Source organism: Sarcophilus harrisii, chromosome X (assembly GCF_902635505.1).
Source record: "Sarcophilus harrisii chromosome X, mSarHar1.11, whole genome shotgun sequence".
Classification (NCBI taxonomy): domain Eukaryota; kingdom Metazoa; phylum Chordata; class Mammalia; order Dasyuromorphia; family Dasyuridae; genus Sarcophilus; species Sarcophilus harrisii.
In genome coordinates this window covers 35,780,730-35,799,454 of record NC_045432.1, presented here as the reverse complement: position 1 = coordinate 35,799,454, position 18,725 = coordinate 35,780,730, and the positions used below count along the sequence as shown (strand labels likewise).

General features: G+C 40.6%; 1 protein-coding gene across 3 annotated transcripts in view; it reads right to left on the bottom strand.

The window, feature by feature from the left end:
• The window catches only part of STK26 (serine/threonine kinase 26), a 52,663-nt gene extending 35,932 nt beyond the window's left edge, over positions 1–16,731 (bottom strand). For 2 of the 3 annotated variants that reach the window (XM_031944615.1, XM_031944614.1), the window contains exons 1-2: positions 16,206–16,731; positions 11,490–11,522 (exon numbers count right to left, since the gene is read on the bottom strand). In XM_031944615.1, the coding sequence (XP_031800475.1) occupies positions 11,490–11,522; positions 16,206–16,247 (75 nt within the window). In that variant the 5' untranslated portion in view covers positions 16,248–16,731. The remainder of the gene's footprint in view (positions 1–11,489; positions 11,523–16,205) is intronic. The other variant, XM_031944617.1, reaches the window with a different exon arrangement.
• Positions 16,732–18,725: the final 1,994 nt, after the last annotated feature.

The window sequence follows — 18,725 nt, the reverse complement described above, 5'->3', positions numbered from 1 at the left end:
TGGTCAGGAGCTGGTCAGGTCAAGGCAGCTAACTGGGCTCATACAGAAAGCAGCTGGGAAGCAAAGATTGAGAAATGTGGAAACCAAAGCAAGTTTCCATTTTGTCCACCTTCCTTTCTATCACCAAGAGAGATCAAACAGAAAGGCTGGGAGCTATCTGGCATGTGGTCTAACCTTTCATATTGCAAGATGAGAAAACCGAGAATCAGACATGTTGAATGCTCTCAAAGTCACAGTGCTGAGAGAGCTTGGATTTGAACCCAGCTCCTCTGACTCCAAATGGAACACTCTTTGCCCTGAACCAAGCTATCTCCCATTGCCACCATTCTACATGGATTCTTGCATAAATCAAAGGTGAGATGAAACTGGTCACATGACCATTAGATGCTACTTAGATGCCAAGAACATGAATCACAAATATACGACCAGGAGAGTCACCTAAATACAACACATGTTCTTCAAAGTGCAACACAGCAAATGAGTAGTTCAGGACCTTCTGCCCTCACCCCAAATCTCATCTCTCAGTGACGATGATCATCTTAATAGAATCATAAGTCAAAGCTGAAAGGGATCTTAGAGGCCAGATAAGGAAACCGAGGCCCAGAGAAGTCAAGTGACATGCCAGGATCACCAGTTAGTAAGTATCTGAAATATGATTTGAATCCAGGATCTTTTATTATAGTAATACAGGGTGAAAAGACTTGATAATACGAGAATTCTGACAGAAAAAATTACCAGCCACATTACTACATCTTATCTGTACTGTCTCAGACCTCAGATATCAAGATTTAAACACAATGTGCTATGGAATGGGAGATAGCTTTTAGTCTTTAGGAGGGTATCTAGGGCAGGGAAGGAGGGAAAGGAAAGAGGAGAGTAACAGAATAATTTCCCTTTAAAAACTTCATTTCTAAAGTTATATAAACTGTACATGTAAAAACTTCTATAACATTCATTTTCTTTTCTTTAATTTATTTACTTTATTAAAGCTTTTTATTTTTCAAAACATATGCATGGACAATTCTTCAACGTTAGCCCTTGCAAAACCTCATGTTCCAATCCCCCCTCCTTCCCCTACCTCTTCTCCTAGATGCCAAGTAGTCCAATATATATTAAACATGGTAGAAATATATACCATTCATTTTCAATGCATAATTGGGACCTTTGTTTTTGTCAACCTGAATATCACAGGACAAACAGTTTTTTTTTTAGATATGACCATAACACCATCTTTAGACTAACTTACAATGTCAAAACTGAAAAAAAACTGGGGGCAAGTATGAAGGTGCTTCTTAGTTTTTTCCTTGAAAATTAGACAGAAGGAATTTTCAAAAGCTACACACTAATTCTGACAGTGTTGATCCATTTTTGCTTTTAAATCTGGATGACCATACCTATTTCTCAAAAAAGGGGGGGGGCTGTCTGTTTTTTCTTTGGGTGTCTGTCTTGTATACAACTGCTCTAGTAATTTATCGAAAGAAATATCAGTGAAGTTTGATGTTACTGAACATTCACTTGATGTTAATAACAGCCTTTAAGACAAAACACAAACTAAGACTGCCATATTGAGAATTCAATCAGTTTCTAACTTCACAGTATCAAGTTTATCTTTTAAAGCTTTGCTCTCCTCCCTAAACACACACTCAGTGAAGACCTAACTAAATGCAGCTGTAAACTTCCCAATCTTTATATAAAGCTTAAAAAAAAATCAGGAGGTCTAAGGTCACAAAGAAATCGAAAGCAAGATTAACCAAAGGGACAATTGAGATTTAAATGTATAACCAACCACAAGAAGTCTCAGGCCTAAAGTGACCAAGCATGCTGTATTAATTAGGAAGTAGAATCCTGAATTTTAGCTATCACTGTACATCCTTCCCATAATAACAATTTTTTTTTCTTCTTTGAGTGTTCTGGTCCTTTTCTCATTTTCTCTCCCTGCTCCATGAATATCATATTTCCTTGCTAAGCAACAGACCTAAAATGTTCTTTTATTTCCACTTTCCAGGGGAATTGTAAGGCTGCATCTGTGTACCTGCTAGTATACCTCCTCCCTCCATATCAATATTTCCATATATTTCAATACCATTCACTCTTAATACTCTGAATCCCACCAGAATTTAGTAGGACAGCCTCCCCCTATTCAGATTCAGCCAGGAGATTCACTTTTTCCTACCCTAAGGCTTGGAGCTAAAACCTGCTCCCTTCGCTAAAGCACCCCAAATGACAAATCAGGTATTTAATCAAAAATAAGGGTTGCTAATAAGTCAGGTATAAATAATCACTTTTAACTAAGAGTCAGAACCTTTTATTTAAAAAAAAAGCAAATACCATCATAATCCTAAGAAAAGTATTTCCATGTCACTCAGAAAATCTGCATTGTTGATGCATCTAGAGCAATATCGGGAATTCTGTGTGAAGGAAGATGCCTATAAAATAAAAGCATTCATAAGTACCTCTCTATTTCCCCCTCAATTCATACTGAAAAAGCAAAGGTATTCTACAGATGATAATTTACACAAGATAATTAAATACAGAACTTAATTTTAACAGTACTTGTACTTGAATATTTAATAATGTGCAGATACTGAGCTATTTGCAGAGAGAACTTTATTTTAATAACATTTTAAATAGTCTTAATAAAATCCAGAATCAAGAAGACACAGTAGATGAAAAGTCAGTCTAGGAGTCAGAAAGACCCGGCTTCAAAACTTGATTCAAACACAAACTGGTTGTGAGACCATAGGCATAGTCTCTTTACCAATTTCCATATTGAGAGTTCCACATGTGAACAAAATCACTGATGTGGACCATAATGAAAGAAACCGAGTGGGGAGGGGGGAAGCCTTTCTTCCCCAAAATGTTAGATTGTACTTAAGAGGTTTCATGCGAATACAAGACTGTACACTTGGAAAAAGATTTAATGAAGGTTCACTTTAAAAAACAAAACAAAACAAAAAATGATTTCTGGCTACTAGTATACCTAACTGTGGTGAAAGGGGCTATAAACCCAAAGAAGCCCATTCAGCTTAGGCCAGAAGCAAACTATAAAGTGCATTCATTACCACTGTAGATTACTGGCACTGAAACTAAGCTGTCATTCATTCACAGAGTAATTAAAATGCTTTGGGCGGTTTGCTACACTTCAAGATAATGAGATCGAGAACCTGAGCTGATCCATACCCTATCACTTTTCGGTTCCCCCCCAGCTCTAGAATCAACACCTAAGAAGAAACTTCCTACCTAACAATAACGTAGCCAAAGAATCATCTATGTAATGCTCTGAAAAGGTCTCCTTACCCCCCATCAAGTCTGGTAATTTAACTACCCTCACCTCTATCACCTTCCCCAATAATTCTTCCTTGAAGGCTCATCAAAGTTCCACTTTCTCCAGGAAGCCTTTCTGAATCCATACTAAACTCTCATTGCTTTCTCTCAACTTCTTTGAATTTTCAGCACTGAAAATCAGGCAGAAGAATTAGGTTTTGAAATTGTAGGAAACAGGGAGTCAGTGAAGGCTTTCGAGGAGACTGATAAGATGAAATCAATATTTAAGAGAAGATTAATTTGACAAGGTACAGGATGAATTGTACTAGCCAAGGAAACCTACTTATTGGAAGGCAGATGTGAGATGATGAGGGTCTAGAACTAGGAGTGGGTGGCAGAAGTGACACATGTGAGACATTTTGTAGGAGCAAAAAAATGGACAGGGCTTCATAACTAAATGATGACAGGCAAAGAAAGATATAGTCAACAAACTCCAAGTACTGCACTGTGGCAGTTTTTTTTGTACCCTTTTTATTTATTTATTTTTTGCAGGGGGAGAGGGAGAAGGTTGTTCCTGTAGCTTTATGACCCTCCTAAATCACCAAGGAGCCTAAATTATCTAGAACCTAATTATTCCATATGCTGTAATCTAATAATTTTACAGCCTTGATTAATACTATTATTCTTACTGCTGACAAAGTGCCCAAGATGCTAATTGTGGGGTGAAGACACTCATTTGTTACAATGAAGAGGCAAATGTGATTACATTTGACGATTAACACTGCCTATTCACTTTCCTTCCCTAATAGAAATACTTTTTACTCTAAAATGCTGATTTAAAAATGTAATGCTGTTATGATCTTCCCTCCTTCTTTACTTTCTTATTTGAACAGCTAGAAAAATCTCCTAGATCCTAATTTTTTTTAAAAAAGGAAAAGTTAAAAAAAGATAAGTTTATATCATTATTTACCATTGGTAGCAAACTACAGAAAACTTAACTTCAATAAGAATGGTGAAACAGATTAATAACATTTACTTCTTTTAGCCCAGAGGCTTTGGCTCATTTGGTTAAGTATTGTGTTGAGGCCAAAGTATAATCCATCTGAGAACTGATCATGAGTCAGTTGAGCGTAGAGAAAAACTGTTCTATAGTCACATTGTATACCCCTGACCACCCCCCCTCCCTTCCCCAGGTACCGATGGCCAGAGAAGGAAATGGGAGAATAAACGCAATGAAAACCCATCGCCAAGCTAGTGGAAAAACAACTCAACAAGGCCCACCTTCATCCCAAGAAAGACCACATTATATTGACTATAGAGGACATAAATCCAAATTTTCAAGAGGCCTCTTTTTGTACACTATGTGCCAGATGTTTTAACTTAGCCACCTCTCAGCAGCAAATCAATTACACTTGAAATTAACAATTTCTACTCTCCATGTGGGAGCAAACAGCTAAAGCAGATGCAACTCAAATTAACTTGGAAGTGAAGTGGGGGTGGCTGTCAAGTGTTTGGGGGGGGGAAATGACAATGTTTTATAAGTTCACCCAAATTTACTAGAATTATACTTCTCATTACATATGCATGTATTTGTTGAGATGTGGTGGCTTGGTTTTCTGTTTTGTTTTGTCTTTTTTTTTTTTTTTTTTTTGCTTTATACTAAACATACTACACTGTGGCATAAACATTAAATTATTTTGAAAAGGTCTATAATGTAACAAAAGTTAAAACATTCTGAAGGCTAACTTGTTCACAGTTTATAAAGATGTTATTCTTTTATAATGAATAAACTATAATCTCAAGTAAGAACACATATTTTAATTAGTACTGCCTTCCGGTATATCGGTTCTGCTGCACAGATTAAAAAGATGGGAATTGAGCAAAATACCTACAGGTTATTTGCAACCAATTCATACAATGCATCGATTTAAAACAGTAAGTGTATATGTGTGTACAAAAATATATGTGTGTGTGTGGACATATATACATATACATATATATAGTACACCAAAAACAATACATTTAGTAATAATTGGTTATTAAAAGGCAACAGCAGAAAATCATTTTTAAGATTTAGAATTGCTTAGGTTTTTCTTTTTCTTTTTCTTAAGTAATTAAATCACCACCATCCCTTCACCTCCACAGCATTAACCAAATGGTGTTAAAAAGTCATTAGGCAAATTTCTTTAAGGAACTATATGAGATATTAACTCGACCTTGAAATGAGCTCAAGTGCTGTGTTAGTCATTCCCTGAGGGAAACCTCTAAGGTCAAGCAAGGCCCATACTGGGAAAATAACAGTGATATTAATATTAATCCATGACACTTGGGAGTGAATTAGGGTCCTTCTCCTCAACCTTCTATCTTCCCTCCTTCCCTGCCCCTCCCCTAACCAACTACCCATATTGGCCTAACAGAATTCAATAACATTCTGAAATTTTCACTGCCTAATGAGTGCTAATTCACTTTGACTATAAAGAAAGAAGGCCACACAAAACAGCCTTAAAGGTCTAGAAGCAATTTATTGGCCTAGGACAGACTCAGCCAAAACAACACATCTTAAGTAGAAAAGCAGCTGAAGTCACCACCACTATGATGTCACCTCTTTTCCCATCTCTAACTTTCCTCCAACCAAAAAACACCCTTTATAAATCTTTTACAATGTTTAATTTACCAAAAAAACAAAGCATGTTAGCATAATAAATTAAGAAACTTGCTAATCCTCTGGCTTTAAAAAACTAGCTCTTCCTTCCTTAGGCAAGGTATCCTTAGTAGCGTCAAAAGATCATTGTGCCCAAACCTTTGCAGAGAGATGAGTCACAGAAAAGTGAAGTATGGATTAGATAGTTTCATTCTATTACCAAGAATCATGGTGGGGTTTTTGAAATTAACACCTTTACTAAAACCTTCATATTAACTCACTGAATAACTAGTCAAAATCCTACTTTGTCATTTTCTGTGCCCTTTGTGTGGCTTGGGATAGATAGGGTAACGAAAGGTTCTTTTTCAGCTGCAGTTACAGTTTTTTCATGGAGGGGATAGGCAGTTATGAACAGAAAATCCTTCAGGTACAAGGCTTCTTTTGTCTCTAAAATCAGAATCCAAGGCTCCGTTTTCCTTTGCGTTCCCCACCATGCTAGAATCTGTATTCTGAAATGCCTACACCAAAAGAATGAAGAGGTATTTCTGTAACCCAAAAGTCATATACCAAAACTATGCTGTACAGCAGCTTTTCATTTTGCTAATTTTTAAACTAACTTATAATTATCAGAAGTACCATCTTCAGAGCAACTATAAAATATAAAAGCTTCCACAGGCAAAATCGAGCAAAGAATGAGACTTGTCAAATACAATTTATATACTATCCAATTCAAATTCAACAAATAATTAATTTTGATATACAATACCCTATATGGAATTGATTTGAGTAAAAGTCCAATAATTTAATACTAAATATTAAAAAGGCATGAAAAATTAGCTACTATAAATGTATCTATCATATAGACATTTAGGATGATTATTCCAAAACCAATGTCTTAAGTAATCCCTTATATTTCATGTACATCTATGGACAATAGAAATTTACTGAAGTCAACAATTTTACATGCACATATATGTATCATACACAAACACACAGGTCCAATTTCATGGGGTTTGCTAATCATTTTTCCCTATACACAGAAGATACTTAGTACACCAAGAGGCCAGGGGGATATAAGTACAGATTTTAAATGTTTCCTTTCATAGGGCAGCAAGGCTTTTTAATGTTATTCTCCTAACTAAGAGAAAAAGTTAAAACTTTCTATCCCCAAATCAAAGTATGAATGTATGATCTGTTGATTAGTGCACTCCTTGCCTCCGCTTAAAGGAAAGGCAGGTAATTGGAAACGATTCCATAGTCTTAAGACCTTCCCAGTTCCAGCAGGCAGAAATGATGATGAGGTAAAGGGTTATAGAAAAATTAGGTCCTTATAAAGAAGAAGAAGAATATTTAACACTTATACAGCACTTAATGTGTGTATGCACAATTATTACTTCACTTAAGCTTCACAACTACCCTGGGAAGGTGGCTATTATTCCCATTTTACAAATGAGGAAACAGAGATCTTCTTAACTCCAGGCTGGTGTTCTCTCCACTTCACCACTAAGCTGCCAATCTATGGTTTAAATGATTGACCTTTGGCCTTTTTTTTTTCCGTTTGCTTGCATTAACAACTTGTGCACCAACCTGATTCTAGATATTGCCTCCTTCTCCCGCAACACTCATTTCTACTAAACAGTTACTAAGTAAAATCCTGGCTTAAGATAATATATCTCTTGGAGTAAAGTGATACAGCCCAATGCCAATTTTTTAAGGGAAAATAAAATGGCACTAGCCATTTATATTTTAAAATGTCTTTAAATATTTCTGGATGCAGCTAGATATCTCTGAAGTATTTTTCCCCCAACTGTCAAATATTCACTCCTAAGACTGATATCAGGCATGAAAACGTGGTAGAGTAATATACTACATCTCAGGCTAGAAATCTCCTAACAAATCTAATAAAGTATGAATTTCAAATACAGTAAAGCCCGATTTAAGTTGATACTTGGAGGTTGTTTGTTATTCAAAGCAACTGATGCCTCAGCTAGATATTGTTCATTAATAAACATATTGAGTAATCCAACTCCAGTTGATTTGAAGTCTGTTTTTCTAGTTCTAGGCATTTTAAATTGATTAGATTTGACTATGTTTCCCTTGTCTTTAGGGGAAAGGGAAAACAAAACCACACTAACTCAGTAATAATAAGGAGAGTGAATAGATGCAACAACTTGTGCTCCTCATCAGTAGAAACACATACTGAAACAATTCCTTTACTTCTATGGGATCTTATATTATAGCCTGAATTTTTTTTTTAAAGATAAGAATGTTAAGACATTATCCTTTATGCACAGTTCTCATCTACATTCTTCATTTTTCAACTCCAAGTTTCTAGTGACAGATCATACCTTCATTCTAATTTTGATATGACCCAAACCATACTTACTATTATTCTGATTCTTTTATGAACATTAATCATTCTCCTTACTGATCTACAATACATTGAAGTTTCTTAACTCCCTTTTCTTCAAACCCTTAGCTCTCTCTACCAAAAGGAGAGAATACTACAGGTAGGCTAAGTAACTAATGTGCTGGGGCCCAAAGGCAACTTGGGGGAGAAACCTCTGTCTCTACCCCAGTAGGGTACAGATGAAGGGAAAGGCAAATCAAATATACAGAAAGATGCAGGATTCACCATGTGACTTCGTGGGGGTATAGGGAAACAAAGTCCATGGCCATCAGAACCACCAATTTGAAAAATAAAAATTAAAAAATCCCATTATTTTTCAATGGTGCCTAAAAAAAAAACCAACAACAACAACCAGTAAGACTAACTTTTAAAAATGCAAAAACCTGAAAGGGACAGTTATTTTAGCTTTGATCACCTCTCATTAAATGTTAAGTCGTTTATCACTCCCATTCTAATTTAAAAGCCCAGTTAAAAAATGAACCTATAACTGGTAAGTTTTGATAACAGGGAAGGGAAGAAGGGGGAGAAGGGGTAGAAGGGGGAAGTGAGCAAAAAGAAACTCTGACAGGAAATGAAGTAATAGTGAAAAGAAAGCCAACCAACAACTTGCATTTATAGAGCGCTTAGAGTACTAGGTATGGAGGTCCAAAAAAGTCAGGTTATTTCCCAGTTTTATCTAGAGTGGATCTCTCATCTTAATGGAGAAAGAAGAAAGGTCAAAGGAAGTCAAGGAAATCAGTTTCAGTATATGGACAACTGGCTTATTTCTAGGCTATCTTCTGAGATGCTTTTGAGCATTTGCAGGTGGATAATATCCATAAGACATCTCTTTTTATTGGGCACTCTTATATCACTCTTACTATGAAGCAAGAATTCGGGAATTGCAAATCTGATCTAAAGGAAAGAGACTCAGAAAAAGAGACTACAAAATAAGATTAATACCTGATTTTGGAAAAGTCCAGCTAAATTCAGGCCACCTAACAAATATTTATTACTTGTCCAACAATTAGGCTAGCTAAATCCAGAGAGGATCACCCCCAGGTTGGCTCTAAGGTGCCCAATTTTCCAACCACAAATTCTAGAAGACATTCTCATTCATTTTAGAAGGGTCCATGAGCACCGATAGGGGAAAATTACATTTTTATGTTCATTAACTTTTACTTGGGTTACTGTGTACTAATATCCTTTTTTTCCCCATCTAGCTGTCTCTAATATCCATTTTTGTGCTGTGGAACCCTGTAGTGGTCTATCTAGTAAAGCCTAGTTAATTGACCCTTTTAAATGCATGAAATAAAATACATAGGACCATATAGGAAACTACTTCTGCTGAAATACACTTTAAAAATATTTTTAAAGACAAGTTCATGGACCTTGGTTAAAACCCTCCATTCCAATGGGAATTTTGCATTTCTTTCAACTATGAATGAATAGAGGCAACACTATTAGTTGGCAAAAGGGTCCATCGAGTTCACCAGACTTCCAAAAGGGAGACAAAAAACGTTGGCAAGAGAGGCTGAAATATAGAGCAACACCATGAAACTACAGATAATTGAGGTATATGCTGAACATATAGAAAATAAAAGAGCAAGACAGTTTCTGTCTGAGGACTCTAGTGGGTGAGACAAGACACATCAACAAGCATTTATTAAGAGCTTACCGTGTAGTATGCACTGTAGCATGCACTGTAGCAAGCACTGAGGACACCAAAGCAGCAAAACAATGGTGCTGCCCTCAAGGAGCTCACATTCTAATGGCTGAAGCCACACATCAATATCCAGGGACATACAAGATGGATGGAGGGGGAAATTAACATTCATTAAGCATTTACTACATGTCAGACACTGTGCTAGAACATATAGCTAAGCTGAGTTGGTGTGGAGGGGCCTGAAAAGGTAGGAAGGACAGTCAGGTTTGAAAGGGCTCTAAGTGTCAAACAGAATGGAATATTTGATTCTGGCAGTGACAGAGATCCTCTGGAGTTTACTAAGCAGAGAGGCAGCATGGGTAGAGTGATACTTCGAGTGAAGGACTGGAGAGGGAGACACTTGAAGCAGGAGGAATCACCATTAGTCCAGGTAACTAATGGTCACCTAAGATACAGTGGGCACTGTGTGTGTGGAGATCAAAAACGTTATAAAGACAGAAACAATCAACACTTCACAACAGATCAAGTATGTGAGCTGAGTGAGAATGAAGAAGGAATCAAGGATAATACAGGGCTGGGGAACCTGGGTGCTAGACAGTTGCTACCTCACAAGGTTGTTGTGGAAATCAAGTAAAATGAAAATTCAAAGTACTTTGTAAATTTTAAGCAATATAAGAATGGGAAGTAGGACGCTAGGTGGCACAGTGGATAGAGGACTGGCCCCAAGTTCAAATCTTTTGTTGCACATTTTTTTTTTTAGCTTGGTGCCCCAGGCATGTCACTTCACCCCTGTTTGCTTCAGTCTCCACAACTGTCAAATGGTGATAATAATAGCAACTATCTCCCAGGCTTGTTGTGAGACTCAAACTTAACTTAGGTAAAATGCTATTATAAATGCTAGCTAATATTATCCTTAAACAAGATTTGATTCGAAACCCCAAAATAACCATTTTAGAACAGAAACACCGCTAACAACTATGAGCTTAACAAAGGCTTCTCTTCTCATCATTGAAGATATTCTATTGGATAGTAAGGAATAAAAGTTAATGCTCGAAATGAATCCAACATTACAACTTTACATTCTAGCAAAGAACTGTTTTTCAAAATAAACAAGATCTGCATATTTATCCCCATTAACATGAATAAAGGTGCTAAGGGGGAAAAAAACCACCAAGCTAAAGTAAATCTATATCTATTTATTAAAGCCCCTACTATATGCAAAGCACCACACTAGGCCTACAGATACAAAAATGAAAAATCAGTCTCTTCTCTCCTGGACCGTGTAACACAATGGGGAGGACGAGACGGAGTTTATATTTACAAATAACAATGATGCATGACAAAATAGACCGGGACAAGGACGAAGTACAACAAGAGAATCAGAGAGAGGAGCGATCGCTTTCAAATGCATGCTCAGGGAAGGCTTTGTGGAGGGAGTGCTGAACTTTCAGGGGTTAGAAGGATTTCAACAAGCAGAAATGTGAATGAATGAAATGAATGAATCAAAAAATCATTTATCAAGTGCTTACTGTGTTCCAGGAAGATGAGGCCGAGGCTCCTGCCTGCAGGAATGCACAGAGATAGGAGAGAAGAAAACATCAGGGCACAGTTAGTACTCTAGTTTGGTGGGACTGCGATATGAAATAAGGCTGGAAAGGGAGCTGGAGCCTAACGGGATCGGCCTTTAACTGCCAGCCTAAGAAATCAACATTTCCCTCCCACAGGCATGGGGCCCCACGGAAGATTTCTAAGCAAGGAAATATCAGACCTGGGAGTATCGGCATGAAGAGAAGGGAGAGACTAGAGGCAGGGAGGACAGTTAGGATGTGATTGAAATATTCCAGAATAGAGGCCATGACATTTAATGAAGGTAATATCAATGTGAGTAGGAGGAGAGATTACTTTCAACTGAGGAGATCAGGGAAGGCTTCCTGGAAGAGGTGACATCTGAAGGGGGCCCACAAAGGTGGCAATATGGAAAAGGAAATATCCAAGTTAACTTGGAGGTCTTCAGCTCTAGAGAATGGGCCACTAACAGAATTAAGTAATTTGGGAAGATTAGGAGTTTAATTTGGGAAATGCCAAACTGGAAGTCATCCTGTAGAGAGAACAGGCAGCTGCAAATGCAGAGATGGACCTAAGGACTAGTTATCAAATTTATATACCTATATAAATAGATATATAGAAATACATATGTGTATATAAATAGGTATATAGAAATGTGTATATATATGTATGTAGATAGAAATATATATAATATATGTGGGTATATATGTATACAAATAGGTATAGAGAAATACATATAGATAAAATATGTATAGATTATATATGTGTATAAATAGGTATATAGAAATATAGATAAATTTATATGTATATATGTGTGTAGGTATGTATATTTATATATGATTTACTATATTTTTATTTTTATATATGAATATACATATAACACATATTTGACAATCAGCAGCACAAAAACTTAAGTTCTGGTGGGGATGAGATCATTCAGGGAGAATACAGAGAGGCCAGTGTCCAAGGACAGAGCTTTGCAGAGAGACCTACGAAGACCTCAGTAAGACAGGCAGGAGAATAAACAGCAGAAAAAGCTGTCTAGGTCTCTCTTTTTGTCTCCTCTTCTAAACCCTCTGCAATCTAATTTCTAACTTGATCCTTAGAAACAGCTCTCTCCACCAAAGGCAAGCAGGTGGCTCAGTGGGTAGAACACTGGACTTGGAGGCAGGAAAACCCAAATTCCAAATGTGTCTTAAACACTACCGACATGACCCTAGACAGGGCACTTGACCTATCAGCCTCAGTTTCCTCATTTGTAAAATGAGGGTAATCATCATCATCATCCTTGATGCCTCACTTGGCCCACAGAAGCCAACTTGTTGCCTATCTTCTTGTTTGCGTGTTATAATGATTCTCCTCCAATGGAGCTCAGTTGTGCCACCTCTCTACTCAATAAACTTCAGTGGATCCCTATCTCTTCCAGGATCAATTATTCAATTCTCAGTTTGACATTTAAGGCTCTTCAAAACCCAACACCTTCTACTGTTCTAATCTTTTTCTACTACTCCCCTGCACACATGCTACACTGGCCTACCTCTTCTCCTGTGTGCACTGGCTGTGTCTCAGGGCAGAAATGCTCTCCTTCATCACCTCTGCCTGAGCACCAAGCCTGCAGCAGGAGGAGACCGTTCTCAGTGTCACCAGTTGTCAGTGCCTTCCCTCTGACATGACCTTCCACTTATGTGTGTGTGTGTGTGTGCGCGCGCATGCACATGTGTGTATTTGTATGTGCTTAAATATTTGTCCCGTTGCCTCCTCCATTTGAATGTGTGCTCTTTGAGGCCAGGGATCATGGTTTTGACTCCTTTTACCAGCACCAAATTATATAGAGCTTGAGAGTTTGCAAGCAGATTTATATACATCTTTAACCCTGTACCATAATTACCTAATTATTGCACCCCCCATTGAACAGAACAGAAAACAAATTCCAAGAATGTGACTTGCCCAGAGTCACACAGCAAATATCTCAAGGCAGCCTTTAAATCAAGGTCTTCTTAATTCCTCAAACCATAACCACTAGGTCACATTGCCTCAAGAACCAGAGAAAAGTTGTTGGTACACAAAGTATCTCCAAGAATAGACTAGTAGATACAGGTTATATGAACAATATTGCAGTAGAAAGACATTGTTTTGATAATAAAAAGCAACACTATACTTTGAGATTCTTAACATAGGAAAAACTGTTTCCACTTGTAGCTAACAAAAAAGTTACAATTTAAAAGGACCTATACAGACTGGACTAAAAATAAAGCACTGTGTCTGTATTTTGAATGATACAGGAAAAAGAAGTTTCAGGAGGTTTGCTACCTAAAGTATCAGAATCGGAATGATTCTTGTGTCTCCTTCAAACTTTTTTTTTTTCCTATTTAAAACAAGTGACACAAATTCCTTTGTCTGAAAGTCAGGAATGTCGAGTAGACTTAACAGATGGAACAGCTAATTCTATTTCAATGTCCAGTTTGGGGTCAAGGGAATAAGTGAACCAGGAGCAAGATGATGACTTTCTGAAAAGCTTCTTGCTCCTAACTTCCTTAAATTGCTTTAAAAATACTTTTAAAGGAGAAAATTATAAGAGCAATTATCTCCCTCTTTTAAAAAAAAAAATGTAGGTTCTAAAACACACGATTAACTTTAAAGTTTCTTTAGCACTCCATATCTGAAACTTTTCTTCCCACTGTTTTGGTTACATCTTCCTAATGCTTTTTTACAAAGTAATAATCTTCCTGCTTATGTGAGTGTTGCATCTACAACATCACACAGTGAATATTCAAAGTAGTCCGGACTTATGTTATGCTCATGTGGTCAGATATTTATTTTTAGGGCAGTGTACAAACTTGACTGTGGAAAGCAAGAGTTTAAAAACTATGTTGGGAGTGGTGGTAGAAAGACTGGAGAAGTTAAAATTTCATTAAAGAAAAAGGCATTTAAATGATTCTTTTTGTGTCCCTAATACCAATTGAGGGGTAAAAAAATCAATTTAAGAGTCCTATGACTACAATCTCGGTGGGAAGAATGAAAGGAAGAAAGAAATACACAGCTTGTAATTGAGAAAAAAGGAATATTAATATAAATCACTTCCGTACTAGAAAAGCAGCTAATAGGACAAACACTGAAGATGAATGGCTAACTAATTTATAGGACAAGTTTAAAGCGATTTGGAAACCACTTCACCAGAGTACCTCAACACTTACTTGAACTTCTGAGACTCCCAAACTTTACAAACAGTAACAACAATCACAGACATAAAAAAGGAATTGTTAAAAGGTGTCGGCAGACTAAAGTAGAATCATGTTTTACAAAAGAAATGACTGAGCAATTTATAAGCTGCCTACCCATTACAATCTGGGAGAGCTTAATCTGTTCTATTTCCCATTTTTATTTCCTAAAAAATAAGAAGTAAAAACTTGAGATTAGGCATTGAACTCTCCCTGAATCTATCTAAAAGGCCTAGTTATTAGGAAACCCTTCTAAAACCTGAGTTTATAGTATAGATAGATAAAATAGAGTGTGTATGTGTAGAGAATAGAAATGACTTTTCCTTCTGAAGGACTTAAAAAATCTCCACGAACCTGCATAAAAGAGACTAACTACTAAACTAAACGACATTCAAACCTCAATAAAACTTTAAAGGAAACTTTACAGGTGGCTGCAAACCCATGGTCAGGAATGCTACTGGAAATGGGGGCTGCCTACTACTCCAACACATTTTTCCGAACTTTAAAAAGTTTTCTTATTGTTACAAGAGGAGGGATGGAGGCTTTCATCTTGGCCTCCGAGCTATTCACAGAAGACTTTTGGAAGCAATTGGGGGAGGAGGGGGGAGAAAGGGAGCGTTTCGGGAAGAGGTTTATGCTCATTTAGAAAAACTAGTTCAGACTTGGATGGCATTTACTAACTAGTCTGAAATGCAATGTCCCAAAAGTCTTAATTGTCTTCCTCGACTGCCTTCCTAAGGCTTAACAACTTTGCTTTTATAAGAAAGCGAAGGTGTTTGTGGGTTTTTTTTTCCTGTCAAGGGAGGGAGGGAGGGAGGGAGGGGAGGGAGGGAGGGGAGGGGAAGGGAGAGGAGGGGAGGGGAGGGAGGGCGCAAGATGAATGATTCGGTAGAAATACATATTTGTCCTGCACACGCGTCCCGTCCCACCCAGGGCACAAAGTTCTGTCCCTTAGGAAGCTGGGGAGGGCTGGGGGTAGGGGGCGAAGAAGGGCTCCCCTCCATCGGGCTGGAACTGGGCTTTCCAGTTGGAGAAAGCGATGAGGCTTCACAGCTGAAGCAGCAGCTCCAAAATGAAAGGAAAAAGAGAGGGGAGAGTCACCTCATTCTACCCACAGGAAGAGCCCATTGAGTTGAGCGTCTCCTCCGCCACCCCAGGGCCGGCCCGGCCCGCCCTGACTCCTGAGGGAAGGCCCATGGGGCCCAAGCCCCCACCGAGGGGCTGCCGCAGTCTCCTGCCCGCAGCCCCCCAACCTTGCCTTCTCCCCACGGCGGGCGCAGGTGCTCGGGACTGAGGCCCCATTCCATCGCATCCCATCCCCTGCCGTCGGACGCCCCCTCGTTCGGGTAGTCCTCCCACCCCCGACCCCAGCTCCCTGAGGGGAGCCTCCGAGAAGCCCCCTCCCCCGCCCCCGGGCCCCTGGGCCGCATCGGGCCGCCCCGGCGGCCTGGGCCTCCTCACCTGCATCCCGGGTACTTGAACGGCTACCGGCGAGTGCGCCATGGCGGGGGCGGCGGCGGCGGCGGCGGCGGCGCGTTCCTCTCGGGCCGGCTTCCCTCGCGGGCCTGCCCTGGCGGCTGCGGCGCCGGCGCCGGCACCGCGGCCTGGGGGGGCGGATGAGCGCGGCGTGTCGCCGGTGAGTGGCCCGGGACGGAGAAGAGGGGAGGGCTGCGCAGGTGAGGGGCGCTGCGCGGCTGCGGGCGCCTCAGCCTCCTCAGCCGCCGAGTCCGCGTGCCCCGGGGACGGCGCGCGAGCAGGGGAGCGGGAGAGCTCCTTGCGCAGCCGCCGCCGCCGCCGCCGCCGTTGCTGCCGCAGCGGCTACAACTGCCGCGGCCGCTGCTTCTGACGCCGCCGCCGCCGCCGCCGCCGCCCCGCCGTCGTCCGGCTGCGCTGCGCCGCGCGCTGCCTCCCTCGGCTGAGCTCGCCTTGGGCCGCGCGGCACTGCGTGTGCGGCGCGGTGCGGCAGCGCGGACTCCAGTGATGCCGTCCGCCGGCGCCTCGCCGCTTTTGGCAGCTTGGGAGGCGGCGCCAGCGGGGGCTGGCCGGCCCGAGGGGCGGGCGAAGGGCGGGCCGGCGGCGAGCCCTGCCCCTGGCCCTGGCCCTCCGGGAACGGGCCGGAACGGAACGGGGCCGGGCCGACACAGGACCGGACGCGAAGCCTTTGAGCTCTTGGACGACTCGTACCGATCCCAGGCAATGGAGCTGGGGAGGGAGGCACTCTGGCCAGGAGCCTCGAGGGCTGCGGGGTCACCTCTAGGGGCAGCAGCTCAAGCCGGAGTGGGCGCCGGCTCCGAGGGCACACCTGAACCTCGGCCTTGGCCAACTCAAATTACCCTTTTTCCAGGCCAGTAGGGAAAGCCCCTCTGGGCTGGAGAAACTCTCCCCCTGTGACCTTCTTTTGCCCCCTGCCCGGACTTTAGGGGGAAGTGCCATGAGAATGGGTGCTAAGATCACAATGCGTCCCGTGGGAAAGGGCCCTCGGCTAGCTCAGCCCTCCTTCATTTTCGATTCAGAGAACAAGTGACTTGTCCAAAGTCACTCCTTCAATACGCCAACACGTGGGGTGTTCTCTCAAAAGGTGCTGATCACAAATGAGCCACGCCTGCCCATCTCAGGTTACTCTATTCTATGACCTCCCATAGGTTCAGCAGAGGGATTCCACCCCATCTGCAAAAGAGGTGGATTCTTCCTTGCTTTCTCTGTGAAGCATTTGAGATCACCCTGCCTCCCACCAAATTACTCACACCTTTTCTGATCATATATTGACTCAGTAATATCCCTTATGACACTTCTCTGCTCTGGACCATAATCTGTTGTAGTATATGCTAAACGGGTCTTTGAAAATAATTTTTTAACCAAATAGCCCCTTAGTGCTTTAAAAGCACTATACAATTTCCCAAAAGCAATTCAACCCCCTCTTTTCCTCTTGGGCTCCATCCAGTAACTGTCGGTCAGCAGTCCCAATAAGGGTTCTGGATAGATGTGCTAATGGACTGACTTAATGTTTAGCCCATCCAACTGCATGCTATCTGGATAATAAGCATTTTTCATCCATTTGGTTTATATTCTCCAAATTATTAGGCTGAGCTTTTTTGAATGACTATAGATCTCATTGAAAAAAGCCTCTAATGCTGGGCAATTTTGAGGCAATCAGCACAATTTCCTCAACAAACAGTAATGTCTAGAGGACCTCACCATCTATCCCTGAGATTATTAGGAGTACACACACATAGGCAACACACACGTAAGCACAGCTCCTCTGCTCAGGTCTCACTCTTACCACGTCTATTCCATATCCAAGGAAAACAAGCATTTTTTTAAAAGATCAATTGGATAAAATTTTATTTCCCAGATGACCCTGTGCTCTCAAAAACTATTTCAGCAGAACAAGGTACTAACAAGCCAAATCCAATAAAGGAGCTGTAGTTGAAGTATAAAGGCCCAACAGAGCAAAGGGCTCATCAAACAAAACGTTGACTGCAGTCAGGGATCCTTTTGGCCACAGCGATTCATAAAGGCTATCTCCTAAGATATGGAGGGGTAACCAGGAGGAAGACGGTGGTCAGATTTTTGGGACCAAAGTTCCCAACAGATCATTTAATCACTGGATTATAGCTGAAAGAGATCTTCTTTAAGAGTGATATCATCGAACTCACTTATTGGACAGAGGAGGAAATTCTGGGCCAGAGAGGTCAGGCCACTCATCCAAGGTGATTGCTTGTTGTCTGTTTTTGAAGAGGACCCAAATGATGTCATCATGTTGGGGTCAAGATACAGTTTGTCTGACTATGGCTGACCAGACCAGTAGGAGCTCGGAAAGCTCTACCACCCATCAAGCACAGATAGTCTATATGAACTTTTGAAATGAGAATGTCTCTAAATTCGCACATCTCTCACATTTTACTTGGGCTACTGCAATTCTGCTTTGCTCATAGAACACAATGCCTTCTTTGATGTGGGAGCACCATCCTGTGCCCGGGG